The sequence below is a fragment of the Hylobates moloch genome, unplaced genomic scaffold (assembly GCF_009828535.3).
Source record: "Hylobates moloch isolate HMO894 unplaced genomic scaffold, HMol_V3 SCAFFOLD_6, whole genome shotgun sequence".
Lineage (NCBI taxonomy): Eukaryota > Metazoa > Chordata > Mammalia > Primates > Hylobatidae > Hylobates > Hylobates moloch.
In genome coordinates, this window is record NW_026652281.1 from 111463089 (window position 1) to 111484632 (window position 21544).

At 39.4% G+C, this 21544-nt stretch overlaps 1 protein-coding gene across 3 annotated transcripts in view; it reads right to left on the reverse strand.

The window, feature by feature from the left end:
• Positions 1–21544, reverse strand: part of CDKL3 (cyclin dependent kinase like 3) — a 141551-nt gene that overhangs the window by 69830 nt on the left and 50177 nt on the right. For 2 of the 3 annotated variants that reach the window (XR_009214253.1, XM_032157918.2), the window contains exons 7-12: positions 14664–14752; positions 10675–10828; positions 10239–10567; positions 8701–8794; positions 6485–6647; positions 4690–4782 (exon numbers count right to left, since the gene is read on the reverse strand). Coding sequence is in view for 2 of the 3 variants with exons in the window: in XM_032157918.2 (XP_032013809.2) it covers positions 4718–4782; positions 6485–6647; positions 8701–8794; positions 10239–10567; positions 10675–10828; positions 14664–14752 (894 nt within the window). In the remaining variant the exon portion in view is untranslated. Of the gene's footprint in view, positions 1–1838; positions 1855–4689; positions 4783–6484; positions 6648–8700; positions 8795–10238; positions 10568–10674; positions 10829–14663; positions 14753–21544 lie in introns of those variants that run through there. The other variant, XM_058441212.1, reaches the window with a different exon arrangement.

Genomic DNA, 21544 nt, shown 5'->3' on the forward strand with positions numbered 1-21544 from the left:
TGTGTGTGTGTGTGTGTGTGTGTGTGTGTGTGTGTGTGTGTGTGTGTGTTTTGAGACAGAGTCTCGCTCTTGTCACCCAGGCTGGAGTGCAATGGCATGATCTTGGCTCTCTGCAACCTTGGCCTCCCGGATTCAAGCGATTCTCCTGTCTCAGCCTCCTGAGTAGCTGGGATTACAGGCGTGCACCACCACGCCCAGCTAATTTTTGCATTTTTAGTAGAGATGGGGTTTCACTGTGTTGGTCAGGCTGGTTTCGAACTCCTGACCTCAAGTGATCCGCCTGCCTCAGCCTCCCAAAGTGCTGGGATTACAGGCATGAGCCATCGCACCCAGCCATGAATAGCTTTTAAAACAATGGCTCAAATATTTTATTAAGAACTCATTTAAAGAGGCCTATGTGTTATAGGAGATAACTGACTCGAGGTTATGTGGCTACGAGAAGGCAGAGATCACTAAGTATAAGTACAGTTTGTATCATGTCACGGCTTGTGTTATCCACTCAGTAATCATGGCAAAAAAAAAAGAAGTAGGCAGAGAAGAGATGACTTTATAATTTCAAATCAAATTATCACAACAACAGAGTCTTAAAAGGGAGAAGAAAACAGTAAATGTTTTGCTAACAAAAAAAAGTTGGATGATGCTCATGCACATGGATGGCTGTCTTAACAACAACTCACATCACATTTCTATTGTAGATAAATAAAACGGGAAGAGTTGTCATCTTGTATTTTTAGGACTATTTAAAAGAAAAGACACTACCAGAAAAAAAACCTGTTTCTCTTCAAATTCTTCCCCTCACAATGGCCATCTCCACTCTAATTAGAAACCAAGCTAGTAAGAATCAGGGACTGGAATGTAAATATACGCTACCAAAACTCTGACTTTATTAATGCTAAATTATATGTAAATTACTAAATTATAAACATGCTAGTCAAACCAAAAGATTTGCTTCAATGCCTTGCTCAACTTCCATCTTTTTTTTTTTTGCGGGGGGCGGTGGCATGGAGTCTCACTCTGTTGCTCAGGCTGGAGTGCAGTAGCGTGATCTTGGCTCACTACAATCTCCGCCTCCTGGGTTCAAGCAATTCTCTTGCCTCCGCCTCTGAGTAGCTGGGATTACAGGTGCACGCCACCATGCCCGGCTAATTTTTTGCATTTTTAGTAGAGACGGGGTTTCACCATGCTGGCCAGACTGGTCTCGAACTCCTGGCCTCATGATCCACCTGCCTCGGCCACCCAAAGTGCTGGGATTACAGGCGTGAGCCACCGTGCCCAACCAATTTCCATCCTTTTAAACAATCTTCATATGTTTAAATGCTGCCTCAGAAAGTTCAGTGTGAAGCCAAACCCCTGTTACATGCTTATCAAGTATATTTGTTTGCTCAGAAATGTTTGGTGTTCCCAGACATCAGGATCTTACTTTATCACACATTTAGAAACTTTTCCTTCTGTAATTATAAAGCCCTAAACCAATGCTAAGAATGACCACTAATCAAGTATGATTGAAAGAATAGGTGATCAAATAAAATTATATGACTAAATGTAAGCTGCAATTTTATTAGGATGTACCAGTCAGGTAGTTTTTATAAATTCATGTTCAAATTAAGAAAACATGAATAATTTAAAGCTTAATAAATTTAAAAACAAATCTAGGTGAATGTACATATAACTAACAGGATTTATGATATACCTGTAAAATTCTCTAGTTAGCATTTTTGTATATGTAACATTAATAAAAAAGATTTTTTAAAAACCATACAGTGATTCTGGGATTCCCTGAATTTTCAGCTGCTGCATTTTCTACTCTACATCTGGCAAGTTCTTCTTCCTTTAAGTTTGTGCATTTCCTGTATTCTAAAAAGTAAATAGAAACAGGTCTTTAATTGAGGACATGGTGAGTCTTTGGCTAAGGAAATAGAGCCAGAGATAAATACTTGTACTTTGCCCCTACAGGTTGTTTCATAAGGTACAGGGAAACTATTTAGCAATGTATTCCTTATTATTATCATCCAACAAAACAAAAGGTGGCCTTTGTATGGACTCTTTTCTCTCTTGCCTAACTCACTCATTCACAGTAATTTAGAGTCTCTCTCTGGTTATAGAAACTATTCAATGCATGCATGCACATTTAAGATGCCTGAAAGAGTTTAAAGTAAACCTGGCAGGGCGTGGCGGCTCACACCTGTAATCCCAGCACTTTGGGAGGCCGAGGCAGGCAGATTACCTGAGGTCAGGAGTTCCAGACCAGCCTGGACAACATGGTGAAACCCCGTCTATACTAAACATACAAAAATTAGCCAGGCATGGTGGCGGGCACCTGTAATCCCAGCTACTCAGGAGGCTGAGACAGGAATATTGCTTGAACCCAGGAGGCGGAGGTTGTGGTGAGCTAAGATCACACCACTGTACTCCAGCCTGCGTGGCAGAGTGAGACTCTGTCCCAATAAATAAATAAATAATAATAATAAATAAAGTAAACCTGAGAAGTGCTTGGATCTGACTGTATAGTTCAAAAACCAAGTCAATACAGAGTCAAGAATAGAAAAAATAACTAGTAATTCTCTATCTTATGTTTTTAAAAATATGTCATATTCTCTCATGCTCTAAAATAAACTACAGACTCAAAATTTAAGAAATTTTCTTAATTCTGACATTTATCAAAACCAGTTGTACTAGCCTTATATGCAATTTCAGTCACTTGTCAGAGCTGCATTTGAATAAGCAGTACAAATAAACTATAACCAACACTGACGACTTCATTTTTTCTGGAGTTCTATATCATATGAACAAGAAGATGTTTTCCCTTCTTAATTTATTATTTATCCTAAAAATCACAGAAGGGTCTTTTTTCCTGCAGAGTTCCTTTTTTCCCGGACTAGAAAGTAATTTTAGTTCCTGGGGACTCTCATAGGACAATGGGATAAACACATGAGGCACATTAATAGTCTGCCTACCTCAGGAGCCCTAACTCACCCAGTGATTGAAAAAATGTACAAATGGTATGCTGTGCAACATGCTGTGACATGAGTATGTCACCCAAATTTAAAAGTTTAAAGCCACCTTATTACTTTTTATAATGAACTGAAAGATGACTATTAATGGCTTTCTTTTCTTTTTTTTTTTTTTCTGTGACCGAGTTTCACTCTTGTTGTCTAGGCTGGAGTGCAATGGTTTGATCTCGGCTCACCGCGCAACCTCTGCCTCCCAGGTTCAAGCAATTCTCCTGCCTCAGCCTCCCGAGTAGCTGGGATTACAGGCATGAGCCACCACACCAAGCTAATTTTTATATTTTTAGTAGAGATGGGGTTTCACCACATTGGCCAGGCTGGTCTTGAACTCCTGACTTCAGGTGATCCACCCTCTTCAGCCTCCCAAAATGCTGGGATTACAGGTGTGAGCCACTGTGCCCGGCCTAATGGCGTCCTTGTTCTACATTTCTTCTCTGCAAAGTGGACTGTGGAGTTCTTAAGCTCTAGGCCAAGACTAAAGATATAGCCCTAAATGTCACAGTGAGAATACATCTAATAGTGTCTGATAACCCTCTTATCCAAATATTATAGAGATCAAGTAGCCTTGTTAAAATGCCTTCTTACAGAGTTTCAGATTTTTAAAAATATTTTTAATTTCTTCAAATAAGTATTTACTAATTTTATCATGAGTAAAACTGTAATAAATTTTATTTTTTTAAAAAACAGAAGTTGGGCCGGGTGTGGTGGCTCACGCCTATAATCCCAGCACTTTGGGAGGCCCAGGCGGGAGGATCACGAGGTCAGGAGATCAAGACCTTCCCGGCTAACACAGTGAAACCCCGTCTCTACCAAAAATATTTTTTAAAAAAATTAGCCGGGCATGGTGGCGTGTGCCTGTAGTCCCAGCTACTCGGGAGGTTGAGGCAGGAGAATGGCGTGAATCCGGGAGGCAGAGGTTGCAGTGAGCCGAGATCGCGCCACTGCACTCCAGCCTGGGCGACAGAGCGGGACTCCGTCTCAAAAAAAAACCAAAAAACAAAAACAAAAACAGAAGTTGATAAATCACATACAGAGATGACCTCACAAGTGCAGAATAGGAGGCCATCGATATGATTTAATTCAGTGGGTGCTCAGTACAATCTCTTTCTCTTAAAAGACTGTCTTTATAGAGCATTCATTTGGATATTACAGGCTTCAAGATTTTCAAATAAAATTTGAGAATCTCTCTGGTGGGTAGGAACTGGGAAAATTTCAACAAGATTACCTGATAGTTAGCTGAGAGCAAATATTTGTGAAAATAGGGCAGTAAGCAGACAGCAGAGATAGATAGGGGAATAAACTGGAGAGAAAACAAGAAGGAAGGAAGAGGCTTAAAGAAAAAGACACACATGCTTGTGGCCATATAACCTTATATTTATACCATTATTCATTTTCACTAGTCTGACTTATCTGCCTGATATCTGACACTACACACCATACAGATACTATTTTCCCTGGGTGCCATGCATTCTAATCATTCAACATTACCCACCAAAAAATAACTTTTAGAAACTTTTATTAATGGCTTATTCTAGAAAAATATAGATCTGTTTCTTGAGTTCAAAGATTATAAAATTTTGAATTTTTATATAGATTTCCAATAGTAATAACTAAATTTATACACTGAGTCAAGTCCTCTAAACAACATGCCTTAGTAAAAGCTATATCCAAAAAGAGTTACCTCTTGTTTTTCTTGATTTTGATCCACGTTAAGTTGATATCTTAGATGAATCTGTTTTCTTTGACTCCCTCTTCAGCATTTTTATCTGTTTAACTTTTGCAAAAATATACAAAACAATGAATATTTGTTATTCCTACTTTGAAATTTTACTTTCCTTTCCAAGAATTTCAAATAGAAATTCTGATATCCACTAAGTCAGTTTCTTAGTTTATTACAAAGGAACAAAATAAATTATGAGTTGTAATGGTAAAATACGGTAAATTATTTGTTTTATAACATTACAAATAGTCTAAGTATTAAAATAAGACATTTATTTTATTTTATTTTATTATTCTCAGTGTAACTGTTAAGTGGATCAGATAATTCCTCTTGAACTGTACAAGGACGATATTCTTGCTATTATATTAACTTTTCACAAGGTGTCACTGTTCTTCAAAGGAACAACACTTATTCAAGACAAAAGTGAGTTTCATTCTGATATAAATCTTAAGTTTATAAATCTTTTTTTTTTTTTTTTGAGATGGAGTCTCACTCTGTCACCCAGGCTGGAGTGCAGTGGCGTGATCTTGGCTCACTGCAATCTCTGCCTCCCGGTTTCAAGCGATTTTCCTGCCTCAGCCTCCCAAGTAGCCAGGATTACAGGCATGAGCCACCATCAGCCAGGGTGGTCTCAAATTCCTGACCTCAGGTGATCTGCCCACCTTGGCCTCCCAAAGTGCTGGGATTACAGGCGTGAGCCACCGTGCCCAGCCTATAAATCTTATATATTTAATCCTTGGATGCCCAAAATACATATAAAATTTCTGCTACTATATGGGTAAATGATCATGAAGAAACATAGAAAGGCAATATACTCCAGGTCATATACTAAACAAAATTTCTCAAATACTGCTCTAACATTTCAACAACATGGAGCTAATAAAAAAATTTATCCTTTGCAGCCAGCTGCAATGGCTCATGCCTGTAATCCCAGCACTCTGGGAGGTCGAGGCGGGTGGATAACCTGAGGTCAGGAGTTTGAGACCAGCCTGGCCAAAATGGTGAAACCCTCATCTCTGCTAAAAATACAAAAATTAGTCAGGCGTGATGGTGGGCACCTGTAGTCCCAGCTACTCAGGAGGCTAGGCACGAGAATCACTTGAACTTGGAAGGTGGTGGTTGCACTGAGCCGTGATTGCAACACTGCAGTCCAGCCTGGGCAGCAGAGTGAGACTCTGTCATAAATAAATAAATAAATAAATAAATAAATAAATAAACAAACAAAATTTAAAAATTTACCCTTTAAAGCTGTCTTAACCTCTCTTTATTTTTCTTTTTAATTAAAAAAAATTTTTTTTCTTAGAGACAGAGTCTCATTATGTCATCCTGGAGTGGACTACAGTGGCGTGATCACGGCTCACTGCAGTCTCAACCTCCTGGGTCAAGTAATCCTCCTACCTCAGCCTCCCAAGTAGCTGGGACCACAGGCACACACCACCACACCAAGCTATTTTATTTTTTGTAGAGACAGGATTTTGCTATGTTGCCCAGGCTGGTCTCAAACTCCTGGGCTCAAGCAATCCTCCTGCACTGGCCTCCCAAAATGCTGGGATTACAAGCCTAAGCGTCTTTAAAATTATCTCCTTAAAATCATACCCCTTATTTGATAATGGGGAGAAAATCTCATCAGCTGAAATATTTTCCTCACCAATTTACTGTTTTCTACCTAAATCACACTATAAAATGTAAGTTATATTATGAAAAAATCTTATAAATGATATCATCGTAATTGTAAAGCTATGCAACAAATGTGTACCTTCCATTCCTTTTGTATCTTTTGACTGTATTGTGACAGGCAATTCTGGAAAATGGAATTCTTTCCTGTCAGATCTGGAAAAATTCAACTTCCTTTTGTTCTCATTTGCCATTTGGTCACTGTGACCTGTTCGCTCATTAAATATACCCTTCTCCATTTGGCTCTAAACAAACAAACAAGAGTTAGCTTGAAGAAATGTGTCTATTTGTAGAATGACAATCCTAGAATTGCTAGTCATTTGGATGGTATAAGATAGACATAACAATTAATTTAATAATTAAGAAGATTTAGAATACTATTGAACATATCAACAGATCAAACTCCAATAAAAGTTTCATAAAGCAAACATTTTTAGCATATTTAATATTCTGAGCATAATAGTCTTGGTCATGAGAACCACAACAATAATAATAATAATAATATTGTTATTATTATTATTATTATTTTGAGACAGGGTCTTGCTGTCGCCCAGCTGGAGTGCACTGGCAAGATCATGACTCATTGCAGCGTCAACCCCCTGGGCTCAAGTGATCTTCCCACCTCAGTCTCCTAAGTAACTGGGACTACAGGCACACACCACCATGCCTGGTTAATTTTTAAATTTTTTGTAGAGATGGGGTCTTGTTATGTTGACTAGGCTGATCTCAAACTCCTGGGCTCAAGTGATCCTTCTGCCTTGGGCTCCCAAAGTGCTGGGATTACAAGCATGAGCCACTGCACCTGGCCTTATTATTATTATTATTATTAAGACAGAGTCTTGCTTTGTTGTCCAGGCTGAAATACAGTGGCGACATTATGGCTGCAGCCTCAACCTCTTGGACTTAATCCATAGTCCCACCTCAGCCCCCCAGTCTGAAACCACAGCCACATGCCACCACACACGACTAATTTATTTTATTTCATTTTTTGTACAGACAGGGTCTTGCTATGTTGCCCAGGCTGATCTTAAATTCCTGGGCTCAAGCAATCCTCCCAGCTCAGTGTCCCAAAATGCTAGGATTACAGGTGAGAGCCACTGTGCCTGGCCAGAACCACAAACTTAACTTTTCATTTTTAATACTATTCACTGCACTCTGACTTTGAACAAATTGCTTCAGTTCATTTTCTTAATAACTTATTTATCTACCTAGAAAATGATATGCTTTGTAAACACTGGGAAAACCCAAAGGAAAAAAATTAATTGCACATCCAGCATCTGGGAAACGTTCTGTGTTACCAGATTTTTGTTCATTTGAAAACAGATCATAAAATCGTGTCTAGGTCAATGAACACTCTTCCACAATGTAATGTGTAGTATTCCACTGTATTAATGTACCCTAATGTACTTAATTAGTCACCTGCTTTTAGACAGGTTTGTATTGTTTTCAGTTTTTTGTTATTATAATTAACATTGTGCTTCAATTTTGAATAAATCACTTTCTGTGTAAAAAGTTATGAGGTCCCATTAGAGATGAATAATGCAAAATAAGCCAAAAACAAAACAAAACAAAAGTTGGGAGGGGTATGAACTACATTGATTATTTTTTCCAGTGAAAATAAGTTGTGTTTATTTGGCAATTGTTTTTAATCCATAAAGATATTAAAAACATTTTTTGGAAGTGAAAAAAAAACTCTTGTGACTTTCAAAGGTGGAAATCTTAACTTACTCTGCCTAAGTCACATATTAAATACATAAATTAAGATATATGAACTTAATTAATTGTGATAAATTAAGATATATGAATTTAATTAATTGGGAAAACACTTAGAAAATAATGGCCTATTTTCATCTCAGGAAGAAAAAAAGAAACTTAAAGCACATTTTTAAAAGTGTTAGAGGCTGGGTGCGTTGGCTCACACCTGTAATCCTAGCACTTTAGGAAGCTGAGGCGGGAGGATCCCTTGAGCCCAGGAGTTTGAGACCAGCCTGGGCAACATAGTGAGACTTTGTCGCTACAAAAAATGAACAAAATTAGCTGGGTATGGTGGCACATGCCTGAAGTCTCAGCTACTTGGGAGGCTGAGGTGGGAGGATTGTTTGAGCCCAGGAGGTTGAGGCTGCAGTGAGCTGAGATCATACCACTACACTCCAGTCTGGGCAACAGAGAGAGATCCTGTCTCAAAAAAACAAAACAAACGAGCAACCAAAAACCTATTAGAGCCCTACAGATAGAGAAAAGGAAAAAAGAAGTAATGTTAAAAGAGGCCATATTTTAATGTGTAGCTTCTTGCCTTACTTGAATAGGACCTGGATCCTCTTGCCTGCTATTAGGCATAACTTGCCCAATAGATTGTGAAGAAGTGCGTCTCTTTTTTGCTCTTTCAGTTAACCTATTATTTAAAAATGAATGAGAAGTTATTAGAACTCCCCAGAAATGCTTTTTTTTTTTTTTTTTTTTTGACAGAATCTCACTCTGTCACCCAAGCTGGAGTGCAGTGTCATGATCTTGGCTTACTGTAACCTCTGTCTCCTGGGTTCAAGTGATTCTCTTGCCACAGCCTCCCAAGTAGCTGGATTACTGGTGCGCTCCAACATGCCCAACTGATTTTTGTATTTTTTGTAGAGACAGGGTTTTGCCATGTTGGCCAGGCTGGTCTCGAACTCTTCAGCTAAAGTGATACACTCACCTTGGCCTCCCAAATTGCTGGGATTACAGGCACGAGCCACCATGCCCGGCCGAAATGCCTTTGTTTTAGCTTCAAGAATGAATAAATTATGGCATGGAAGTCTACTGTTTGAACACTGAGTACTAAAATGCAATAGTGAGTCCTTACCTACCAATTGCCCTAAGGAGAGAGGTGGTAACAGGGCAGAGAACAATTAGTGCATGTTAACATCAGTCACCATTGATGACAGGCATGTTGTGGGGTTACTCCTGCTGGCCTACTTCCTCCCTTCTATCTGTTCTGAATTTGGATCTCTTAACTACCAGCTTTCTCAATTTATGAACTTAATGTCCAAGACTGACTGGCTTACAACCATTGTTACTGGTACCATGGTTTTGGGATCACCTCAAGAACAACTGGGCTCTTGCAGTCTGTAGCCTGCTGTACCTTTGGACAGACATGGACATGTCCACTTGCTCACCTCTGCAGACCACTGGGCTTCACAACCTGTAGCCCAAACCAGTCTGCTAGAATCCTCTTGGGCTAATGAATCCAGTCTCCTTCTCCCCTAGAATGACAGTAGTCTCCCTAAATTTTGAAGTGGCCCTACTGCCTTGTTGGACAGACCCTCACCATCCATCACACTGCCCTTGATTAACCAGACTCATGGACCAGTCTCTCAATCTGTATCAGAGGTTAAATCTAAAACTGGCCTAATAGGCTATTTTTCTCCCAAAATATTTCACCTTGAAAGGCTATTTGACTTATGAAATATTATTTTTTTACTATCCTTTCTCCACTTAGAGAATTTGCTATGATACAGAAATAAATATTGTTATACCAAGGCACATTGATACCAGAACTTAGGACATATCAACTTTTTTTCTCTTCAAAAATAAAAACATTTTTCGAAGGGTCTTTTTTTTTTTTTTAATGAGGTTTTTCCAAAAGACATTAGTGAAAATTTAAACATCTATATGGCCAAGAAAAGTTAATTTCTTCTACAGCATCCACAAGAAACACTTAGCAAATGGCCCATTATACAGCTTTACTTTCAATATATTTTCTTCAAGTTCAGTTTACATACAGACACTATGAACATGATTCTTTGAAATACCATTATACAGGAATATTGTATTATTTAGGTTTCTTCTCTGTTACAGCTCACCTCACACTGGGGTGAAAGAGATTTGAATTGAGATTTGCAGCCATCAAATTACTGTTGGTTAGATTGATGGGTGGCATTGTCATAGAACCTCCGCAATGTGAATTTTCTTTCAAGCCATTACAGTTAGTGCTGGGATTGATAGGGTTTGGTGGTTCAATGGTTACAAGTTTTGTATCTGGAGACATAGGAGGAACATTTTCATTTGCATCCTGTTGACCAAGTCCACCTTCATACTCTTTCTTTTTTGGTTCTGAGATATCTCCTCTTCCTCCTTTGACTTTAATAACTGTGACTTTGATCTCCTTGGGCTTCTTCTCTTTTTCTATTTCCTGGAATAGATAGATCCAAAATCTGAGTCATGATAACAGTTATTTTTGTCATTAGAGTCTAACTATAATATAATTATACCGGCTGAAACAAAAACCAAAGTTCTTACCTTTCCCAAAACTGAACTACTTAGCAGTGTATTGGTATAAACTGTTTTTCTTTCATCTTTCCTGAGTTCATTTTCTTTAGAACTCTCTTTTGGCTTTATTAATAAATTGACTTTTGCTTCCTGCAGTAATTTAGCTTTCAGTTCTGGCATGAATCTGATAAAACAAGAAATATCAACAAGTAATCTTTTTATATATGCTGATAGAGTATTTTATCTTGAATAAACCATTTCATCAATTAATTTATATTTTGGCTACAGCATAAATAATGCTGTCTAATTATAATGCATGCCAAGAGATGGCCCAACATTTACCTAATAAAAATTGCTTTCTTCTAAAGATACATCTTTCGAAAATTATGCTATGGGAACCTACTATATAAAACTTTTAACAAAATAGATTTATACTAATTAGATTCCTTTTGCGATGCAAACTTTACTCAGAAAAATATTGCTTTTAATTTTGATAAAGATACTGTTATTTTTAAGGAAGACTCAGACCACTTTGACCTTTTCTGTGGTTCTTCTTCTTTTTTTTTTTTTTTTTTTTTTTTTTAGACAGAGTTTTGCTCTTGTTGCCCAGGCATGAGTGCAATGGCACAATCTCGTCTTGCCACAACCTCCACCTCCTGGGTTCAAGCAATTCTCCTGCCTCAGCCTCCCAAGTAGCTGGGATTACAGGCATGTGCCACCACACCCGGCTAATTTTGTATTTTTAGTAGAGATGGGGTTTCTCCATGTTGGTCAGGCTGGTCTCCAACTCCCAACCTCAGGTGATCCACCTGCCTCGGCCTCCCTAAGTTGCTGGGATTACAAGCATGAGCCACTGCACCCAGCTGTGGTTCTTTAAAGTAATAGAACTTTAAAAATGAACTAACTAGCTTCTAAAATCTTACTCTAGAGAAATACATTCATATTGGAGAGAGATTATTTTGGTTTTAGTTTGATTTCTTTCTTTTTAAAAGTTATTTTTGATTAGAAAGTCCATTCATGTGGTTCAAAGTTCAAAAGTCCATACTGAAAAGTTTCCTTCTCACCCCTTCCCTGAACTGCACAAGTCCCCTCCTTGAAGCAGCTACAGCTATCAATTTGGGAAGGTTTTAAAACATCAGCCCATGAATGAATTCTTCCCTAGTCCAGCCCACTCTTGCCAGTGCTGTGCAGGGCACAGGCCTAATGACAAGTAATGTGAAGAGATGAAAAAAATAAAGAATCAGTGTGATTAGTTTGGTTAGATGAGAAAATGTCACACTTCTGTTAAATCTCCCTTGAACTGCAGAAGGTCCATGAAATAAAGAGGCATCTTATCAAAGGGAAAGGACTGACCCAAATATTTTCAAAGGATTCTATAAATTGAACTCAAGGTACTTTCACCCCACAATAATAAAAGCCTAATATCTAAATGTCCAAGAAAAATAAACTTAGTCTGTGTAGAAGTGATATGAAGCAACTTTTTAATTCAATAACTGGCATCTTTTCTTTTGAGACAGGGTCTCTCTCTGTTGCCCAGGCTGCAGTGCAGTGACCCACTCATGGCTCACTGTAACCTTGACCTCCTGGGCTCAAGCAATCCCCTACCTCAGCCTCCCTAGTAGCTGGGACTACAAGTATACACCAACACACCCAGATAATTTTTGTATTTTTTGTAGAGACAGGGTTTTGCCACGTTGCCCAGGCTGGTCTCGAACTCCTACGTTCAAGCAATCCACCTGCTTCGGCCTTCCAAAGTGCTGGGATTACAGGCATGAGCTACCATGCCCGGCCAATAACTGCCACTTTTTGTCAATGGCACTTCATTTTTTTACTTTTTATTATTTTATTTTATTTATTTATTTATTTATTTATTTATTTATTTATTTATTTATTTTTTATTATTTTTTGAGAGGGAGTCTCGCTCTGTCGCCCAGGCTGGAGTGCAGTGGCATGATCTCCGCTTGCTGCAAGCTCTGCCTCCCATGTTCACACCATTCTCCTGCCTCAGCTTCCTGAGTAGCTGGGATTACAGGTGCCCGCCACCACATCTGGCTAATTTTGTTTTTGTATTTTTAGTAGAGACGGGGTTTCACCGCGTTAGTCAGGATGGTCTTGATCTCCTGACCTCATGATCTGCCCGCCTCGGTCTCCCAAAGTGCTGGGATTACAGGCGTGAGCCACCGCGCCCAGCCTATTCTTTTATTTTTTGAGACGGAGTCTCGCTCTGTCACCCAGACTGGAGTGCAGTGGCGTGATCTCGGCTCACTGCAGCCTCAGCCTCCCGGGTTCAAATGACTCTTCTGTCCCAGCCTCCTGAGTAGCTGGGACTACAGGCACATGCCCACGCCCAACTAAGTTTTTGCATTTTTAGTAGAGATGGGGTTTCACCATGTTGGCCAGGCTGGTCTTGAACTCCTGACCTCAGTTGATCTGCCCACCTTGGCCTCCCAAAATGCTGGGATTACAGACATGAGCCACAGCACCTTGCCAATGGCACTTTAAATACATCATCTTATTTTTCATTTTACAGTAACATTCCTGAAATGCTCGAAGTTCTAGTCACTCTCAAGGATTCTCTTTCCTTTTTTCTATTTAGTCTATCTCCGATAGCAGTTCCTGGACTTTTCCATATCTGACCTTAGCTCCATCACATTTTTAATGGATGTCCATCTTTCTAATGTCATGTCCAAAGACAAGCTGAATGGTTTTACAGTTAATGAGAAACTTTTCCTGTTTCTTTCAAAGCCCAAATAGAAAAGGTGCTTTTTTAGAAATATGGCTGATTCATGAATCTAAATTGTAATTTAGATAATCTGTAACACAGATTATATGCTGGGCATGTCATAGGCAATGTGGGGCACAGAAGGGCCATAAGAAGCATGGCACCTGTCTTCAGGGACCGTCCAATTTCATGGGTAGGATACAACAACAGGCACTGCAGCCGGGCGCAGTGGCTCACGCCTGTAATCCCAACACTTTGGGAGGGCAAGGCGGGTGGATCACCTGAGGTCAGGAGTTTGAGACCAGCCTGGCCAAAATGGCAAAACCCCCATCTCTACTAAAAATACAAAAATTAGCCGGGCGTGGTGGCATGTGCCTCTAACCCTAGCTACTCTGGAGGCTGAGGCAGGAGAATTGCTTGAACCTGGGAGATGGAGGTTTGTAGTGAGCCGAGATTGTGCCACTGCACTCCCAGCCTGGGCAACAGAGCGAGACTTCGTCTCAAAAAAAAAAAAAAAAAAAAAAAAAAAGACAACAGGCACTACAACAGAGAATAAGTAGAAAAATAATCATTTGGGAATTGCATGCTAATGATGATAAATGAATGTCATCAGAAGAGGAAAAACCAGACTATTCTCTGAGTCAGACGTCCAAACAGGAATAAAGCTAAGAAGTATTGATTGCTTATTTAATGTTATCTCTGGTCTATGATGACAATGAAACTGTAGTATGTAAAGAGCAGAGCACACTGCCTAGGACATGGTAACTGTGTAATGAATGTTAGCTGCAATTACTTTTTATTATTAGACTTTTTCTTTTTTTGAGATAGGGTCTCAACCTGTCACCCAGGCTGGAGTGCAGTGGTGCAATCTCAGCTCACTGCAACCTCCACCTCTGGGGTTTAAGCCCTCCTCCCATCTGAGCCTCCCGAGTAGCTGGGACTACAAGCGTGTGCCATCACACCTTGCTAATTTTTTTATTTTTTGTAGAGACGGGGGTCCCCCTATGTTGCCCAGGCTGGTCGCGAACTCCAGGGCTCAAGCAATCTGCCTGCCTCAGCTTCCCAAAGTGCTGGGATTACAGGTGTGAGCCACTGTGCCCATTCTATTATTAGGCTTTTCATTCATGACACTTGTTAAGTCTATCTTCCTAGTCAATACCTGATACAATAACTCAATAAATTTTTGTTAAACTGAATATTTGTTATGTAAAAGTAATCTACACAGCAATTTTCCTGCTAGTAACATTTCCCAATACAAAATGCTTTTAAAAAACCCACATTCACTCAAAATGCTTACTTTTCAATAAATCCATCTCTAGTAAAATACTCATGATGCAAAAGATCACTAGATGATATCCTGTCAGCAGGATCAATTTGTAAACAAGCCTAGGAAAGGAAAAAGATTTTAATGATAAGTGAGCTCTCAGCAGGGCTCCATATGGTAAAAATTAAATTTATTTGACAAATTAAGGAGTAATTAATTATCCAGATCAAAAAGCATTCTTGAAAAGATGGAATTAGACCTCAGGAATTTCTGGTAGTAAGTTCTGTTTATTTCCCTAAGGAATTTGCAGTTGCAAAACCTTATAGGTTAAATGTCCCATGATTCTAGCCAAAACAGAGGTCAGTCTGTTTCTGCTGAAATTAGCAAAAATTAATTAGCTCATTTTGATCCTCTTTCCTGCCCCGAGAGGTGGAAAGTTCATGGATAATCATTTGCATTTTACAGATCTAGAAGCATGATTAGTAGTTTGCCAAACATGAGTTTTAACCCATGTTGTCTGACTCCTAATCCAGCACTCTTTCTATATCATACCATTTTGCAAATATTCAAGTCCCTAAATCTCTCAATAACCCATTATTAAATCAGCTCTTTTCTGTTTCCCTTTCTTGGTATAGAAACAAACAAAAAAATATGGAAGGTAGTTTTGAATGTTAAGTTGTACATAATAAATCTATATGTAGTTAAATAACAATAATTATAAATGGAACACATTTCTTTAATCAAAATATTGAAAACAGGTTTTGAATAAAAAGCATCTGCTTTATAATTTTAATTCCTCCTGTGAAAGGAGGTAAAACAATAATAGTTAACTTTTTTGTAGAGATGGGAGTCTTGTTATGTTGTAAGGCTGATGAACTCTTGAGTTCAAGTGATTCTCCCGCCTCAGTCTCCCAAAGTGCTGGAATTATGGAAGACAGCCACTGTGCTTGGCCTTTAAAATTTTTTTAGAGACAGGTTCTTACTCTGTCGCCCAGGCTGGAGTGCAGTGGTGCAATTATAGCTCACTGGAGCCTTGAACTCCTTGGCTCAAGATATCCTCCTTCCTTAGCCTCTTGAATAGCTCAGACTACAGACACATGCCACCAAGACTGACTAGTAACTTTTATTGATGCTTACTACATACCAGACAATGCTCCAGCTTTTTCTTCCTTCCATCCCAACAACAATCCTACAAAGTAAGTATTATTATTATCCTCATTATGCAGATGAGGAGACTGAGGCCCAGAGAGATCAGGTAATTTGTCTAAGATCTCATAAGTAGAGGAGCCACAATTAAAATCCAGCAAATCCAAGATAATTGTATATAATATTATGTTTCTGTTTATTTCAAAATGCATATTTAAACTGATTCACAGAAAAAAATCTAGAGATCTGCTGTACTATAATGTGCATATAGTTAAAAATGCCATACTTTACACTTAATAATTTTGTAAGAAGGTAGAGTCCATGTTATGTGGGGTTTTTTTTTTACCAAAATAAAAAACATTGATTCACAAAGAGAAATTATTTAAGTCTATTACCTACTTAATGATGTAGCAATACCTAGGTCTTTAAGACTGCAACTAGTTGGCCAGGCGTGGTGGCTCATGCCTGTAATCCCAGCACTTTGGGAGGCCACAGGGGGTGGATCACCTGAGGTTGGGAGTTAGAGACCAGCCTGACCAACATGGAGAAACCCCGTCCCCACTAAAAAAAAAAATACAAAATTAACCGGGCATGGTGGCACATGCCTGTAATCCCAGCTACTCGAGAGGCTAAGGCGGGAGAATCGCTTGAACCCGGGAGGCAGGAGGTTGTGGTGAGCCAAGATCACGCCATTGCACTCCATCCTGGACACCAAGAGCAAAGCTCCAACTCAAAAACAAAACAAAACAAAACAAACAAACAAAAAAAACTGCAACTAGTTAAAAATATGTGCTCATTTTAGAATATAATGGTAATCTATCACTAAAACTTAATAAGAAAAATGCTAAAAGGTCTGACCAAATCATAGAGGCAGACAATTAGAGGCAGTCCTTCTGTGAATATAATTCAGTAAATTTAAATATATGCCCTACTTTGGAAAATGTAAAACATGACACTTTGGGAAACAGATTGGCAGTTTCTTTAAAAATTAAACATATGCCTACCTATGACCCAGCCATTCTGTTCTTAGATATTTCTGCAGGAGGAATGAAAATACACTGTGTGTTCCACACAAACACGAACATGAATGTTCTCATGGCAACTTTATTTGTAATAGCAAAAAATAGGAAATAACCCAAATGTCCATCAACAGGGAAAGGATTTTTTAAAATGTGGTATAGTCATATAATGAACTACTACTCTGCAAAAAAGGAACAAATTGCTGACACATACAAAAACGTGAATGAATCTCTAAACCATTACGCTGAGTGGAAGAAGCCAGACATGAAAGAGTGCCTACGGTACGATTCTATTTATATAAGATTCTAGAAAATTCAAACTAATCTATGGGAATAGAAAGCAAATCAGTGGTTATCTGGGGACAGAAATGGAAGAAAAGATGAATTGTAAAAGGATACAATGAAATTTTGGAGAGTGATGGAAATGTTAGGTATCGTGTGTGTGTGTGTGTGTGTGTGTGTGTGTCTGTGTGTGTGTGTATTAGGTATCCTGATTGTGGTGGTGGTTTCATGTGTGTGTATGTGTATCAAAACTCTTCAAATTGTACATTTTAAGTATGTGTAGTTTACTGCCCATAAATTATACTCCAATAACATTGTTTAGAAAATTTATATCTAGGAAAAATATGTGCCCTACATCAGATATCAAAGTGTATTTTAAAGTTACAATAATAAATCAAAGTTGCACTACTTCTAGAATAAAGAGAAAAATCAGTGGAACAGAAACAAACCCACACATGTATAAGCATTTTGTCTATGATAAATGTAGCATTCCAAATCATTGGATGATACTAGTTGTTAAAAAAAAAAGCATGTTGCAAGTTTTGCAAACATATTGCAAAACTTACGACAAAAGATTAATATGCTTTTTTTCACAAATCAATAAGATAAATATTTTAGTTGATAAATAGGTTAAGGATTCTTTTTTTCTTTTTTTATACAGGGTCTTGCTCTGTCACCCAGAGTAGAGCACGGTGGTGCAAGCATAAATCACTGCAGTCTCAAATTCCTGGGTTCAAAGGATCCTCCTGCCTCAGCCTCCCAAATGGCTAGGACTACAAGTGGGTATCACAACACCCTATGCTTTTGTTTAGAGACAGGGTCTCACTATGTTGCCAAGGCTGGGTCTGGAACACCTGGCCTCAAGCCATCTTCATGCCTTGGCCTCCCGAAGTTTTGGGATTACCTGCATAAGCCACCACGCCTGGCCTGATTCTTTAAAAAAAGAAATACAAATAGACAATGACTATTAGCATAATGTTTCTCTCTCCTATAATGATATAAATACAATTTTAAAAAAGATACTTCCCAGCTACTCAAGAGGCTGAGGCGGGAGGATTGGTTGAGCTCAGGAGTTCAAGACTAGCCTGGGCAACATAGCAAGACCTCATCTCAAATAACAATATCCAGTGCTAGAGCGAGGGTGAGGATATAAATAAGAAAAATATTTCTGTGAAAAAAACAGCAAAATATCAAAAATTCTAAAAAGTATAAATCCTTTGGCTTACTAAATTCACTTCTAATATATATATTTTTTAAGACAGGGTCTCACTCTGTTGCCCAGGCTGGAGTACAGTGGCACAATAACAACTCACTGCAGCCTCAACCTCCCAGGCTCAAGTGATCCTGCCACCTCAGCCTCCAAAGTAGCAGGGACTATAGGCACATGCCACTGTGCCTGGCTAGTTTTTTATTTTTTGTAAAGACAGGGTCTCCCTATATTTCCCAAGTGGGTCTTGAATTCCTGGGCTCAAGTGATCCTCCCACCTCAGCCTTCCAAAGTGCTAAGATTATAGGCATGAGCCCCTGCCCCCGGACCACTTCTAGTAATTTCTCCTAAAAAAAAATAAAACAAATGCATATAGACAAATACTAAAGAATTTTCGGCTGGATGCAGTGGCTCACGCGTGTAATCCCAGTGCTTTGGGAGGCCAAGGCAGGTGGATCACAAGGCCAGGAGTTCAAGACCAGCCTGGCCAAGATGGTGAAACCCCGTCTCTACTAAAAATACAAAAATTAGCCAGGCATGGCAGCATGCGCCTGTAATCTGAGCTACTTGGGAGGCTGAGACAGAGAATTGCTTGAACCCTGGACGCGGAGGTTGCAGTGAGCCGAGATCGTGCCACTGCACTGCAGCCTGGGTGACAGAGCGAGACTCCATCTCAAAAAAAAAAAAAAATTTCACTGTCACATCTTTACCAATAGTGGGGGGAAAACTGAAAATAATTCAAATGTCCAAAAATGCAAAATCAGTTAAATAAACTAATTGTATAGTCATACAATGAAATACTATGCAATCACTGAAAACTATCATGTAGTTCCATATTTATCAACATTATAGTATCTTTAAATGTACTGGTAAGTAAAAATTAACAGGTTACATAGCAATATGTAAAGTAAGACAACTGTTTAAAAGCATAAATTTCTATGCATCTATTTGGTTGGGAAAACTTTAGAAGTTTGTAAACCCAAATTGATAATAGTAATTTTTTTTCTGGATCATGTGAATTGGGAAAATCTGAACCTCTCCTTTTTGTTTACCGTGTATTTTATATTTTTTCTATAATTATTATGTATTTCTTGTATTAGGTAGGTGCAAAAGTAATTGTGGTTCTTGCCATTACTTTCAAAATAAAAATAAATTTTGTACTAAATATGTTGGTGTATGTATTACCTAGTTTAAATAAAATTTATGCTTTTATTTTTATTTATTTTTGAGATAGAGTTTCGCTCTGTCACCCAGGCTGGAGTGCAGTGGTGTGATCTCAGCTCACTGCAACCTCCGCCTCCCGGATTCAAGCGATTCTCCGGTCTCAGCCTCCCAAGTAGCTGGGACTACAGGTGCATGCCACCACGCCTGGCTAATTTTTGTATTTTTAGTAGAGACAGGGTTTCATCATGTTGGTCTGACTTATCTTGAACTCCTGACCTCAGGTGATCCACCCGCCTCAGCCTCCCAAAGTGCTGGGATTATAGGCACGAGCCACTGCACCCAGCCATTTTAAATAAAATTTAAATTTTGACCAGGCACAGTTGCTTATGCCTGTGATCCCAATACTTTCAGAGGCCAAGGAGGAAGGATCACTAGAGGACGGGAGTTCGAGGTTGCAGTGAGCAACGATCACACCATTGCACTCCAGCCTGGGCAACAGAATGAGACTGTAAAAAATAATTAACTAATTTTTTAAAAACAGAAACTGGCACTGTGGCACATGTGTGTAATCCCAACACTTTGGGAGGCTGAGGCAAGTCAATATTTTGTGCCCAGGAGTTTGAGACCAGCCTGAGCAACATGGAGAAACTCCATCTCTACAAAAAATACAAAACTTATCTGGGCATGTTGGCATGTACATGTAGTCCAGGCTACTCGGGAGGCTGAGTTGGGAGGATCAGTTGAGCTCAGGAAGTCAGAACTGCAGTGAGCCGAGATGACACCACCGCATTCTGACCTGGGCAAAAGAGTGAGATCCCGTTTAAAAAAACAAAACAAAACAAAAACAAATAAAGGCCAGGCACAGTGGGTCACACCTGTAATCCCAGCACTTTGGGAGGCCGAGGTGGGAGGATCACCTGAGGTCAGGAGTTTGAGACCAGCCTGACCAACATGGAGAAACCTTGTCTCTACTAAAAATACAAAATTAGCTGGGCGTGGTGGCACATGCATGTAATCCCAGCTACTCGGGAGGCTGAGGCAGGAGAATCGCTTGAACCCGGGAAGTGGAGGTTGTGATGAGCTGAGATCGCGCCATTGCACTCCAGCCTGGGCAACAAGAGCAAAACTCTGTCTCAAAAAAAAAAACAAAACCAAAAGCAAAAATAATAAATAATAAATAAAAATTTAAATTTTAAAATAATAAAAAGGAGCTATATAATGTTTTATTTTCTCCAGTTCAAGACGGATTTTGGCCTTGGTGTATTTTCAAACATTAAAACTACAGCTGCTGAGGTCCTGTAGGTATTTTCGTACAAAAAATAGGTCCCTAACTGGGCTAAACTAAATGTTAAAAGGTACTGATAAACATAGTAAGTCCTTAGAATTTCTCCAGTTTTTTTGTTTTGTTTTGTTTTGTTTTTTTTGAGACAGAGTCTCTCTCTGTCACCCATGCTGGAGTACAATGGCCCGATTTTGGCTCACTGCAACCTCGGCCTCCCAGGTTCAAGTAATTCTCCTGCCTCAGCCCCCTGGGTAGCTGGGACTACCGGCACGTGCCACTATGCCCGGCTAATTTTTTTTATTTTTAGTAGAGTCGGGGTTTCACCATGTTAGCCAGGATGGTCTTTTTTTTTTTTGGAGACAGAGTTTCGCTCTTGTTGCCCAGGCTGGAGTGCAATGGTGTGATCTTGGCTCACTGCAACCTCCGCCTCCCAGGTTCAAGCAATTCTCCTACCTTAGCCTCCTGAGTAGCTGGTATTACAGGCATGCACCACCATGCCCGGCTAATTTTGTATTTTTAGTAGAGACGGGGTTTCTCCATGTTGAGGCTGGTCTCGAACTCCTGAAGTCAGGTGATCCGCCCACCTCGGCCTCCCAAAGTGCTGGGATTACAGGCGTGAGCCACCGCGCCCAGTGCCAGGATGGTCTTGATCTCCTGACCTCGTGATCTGCCCGCCTCGGCCTCCCAAAGTGCTGGGATTACACACATGAGCCACCATGCCTGGCCCATTTCTCCAGTTTATACCTAATTATCATTAAAATAGAGATAAATTAAATATAATGAACATAATTATCTTAGGGGGCATTCGGCTCTG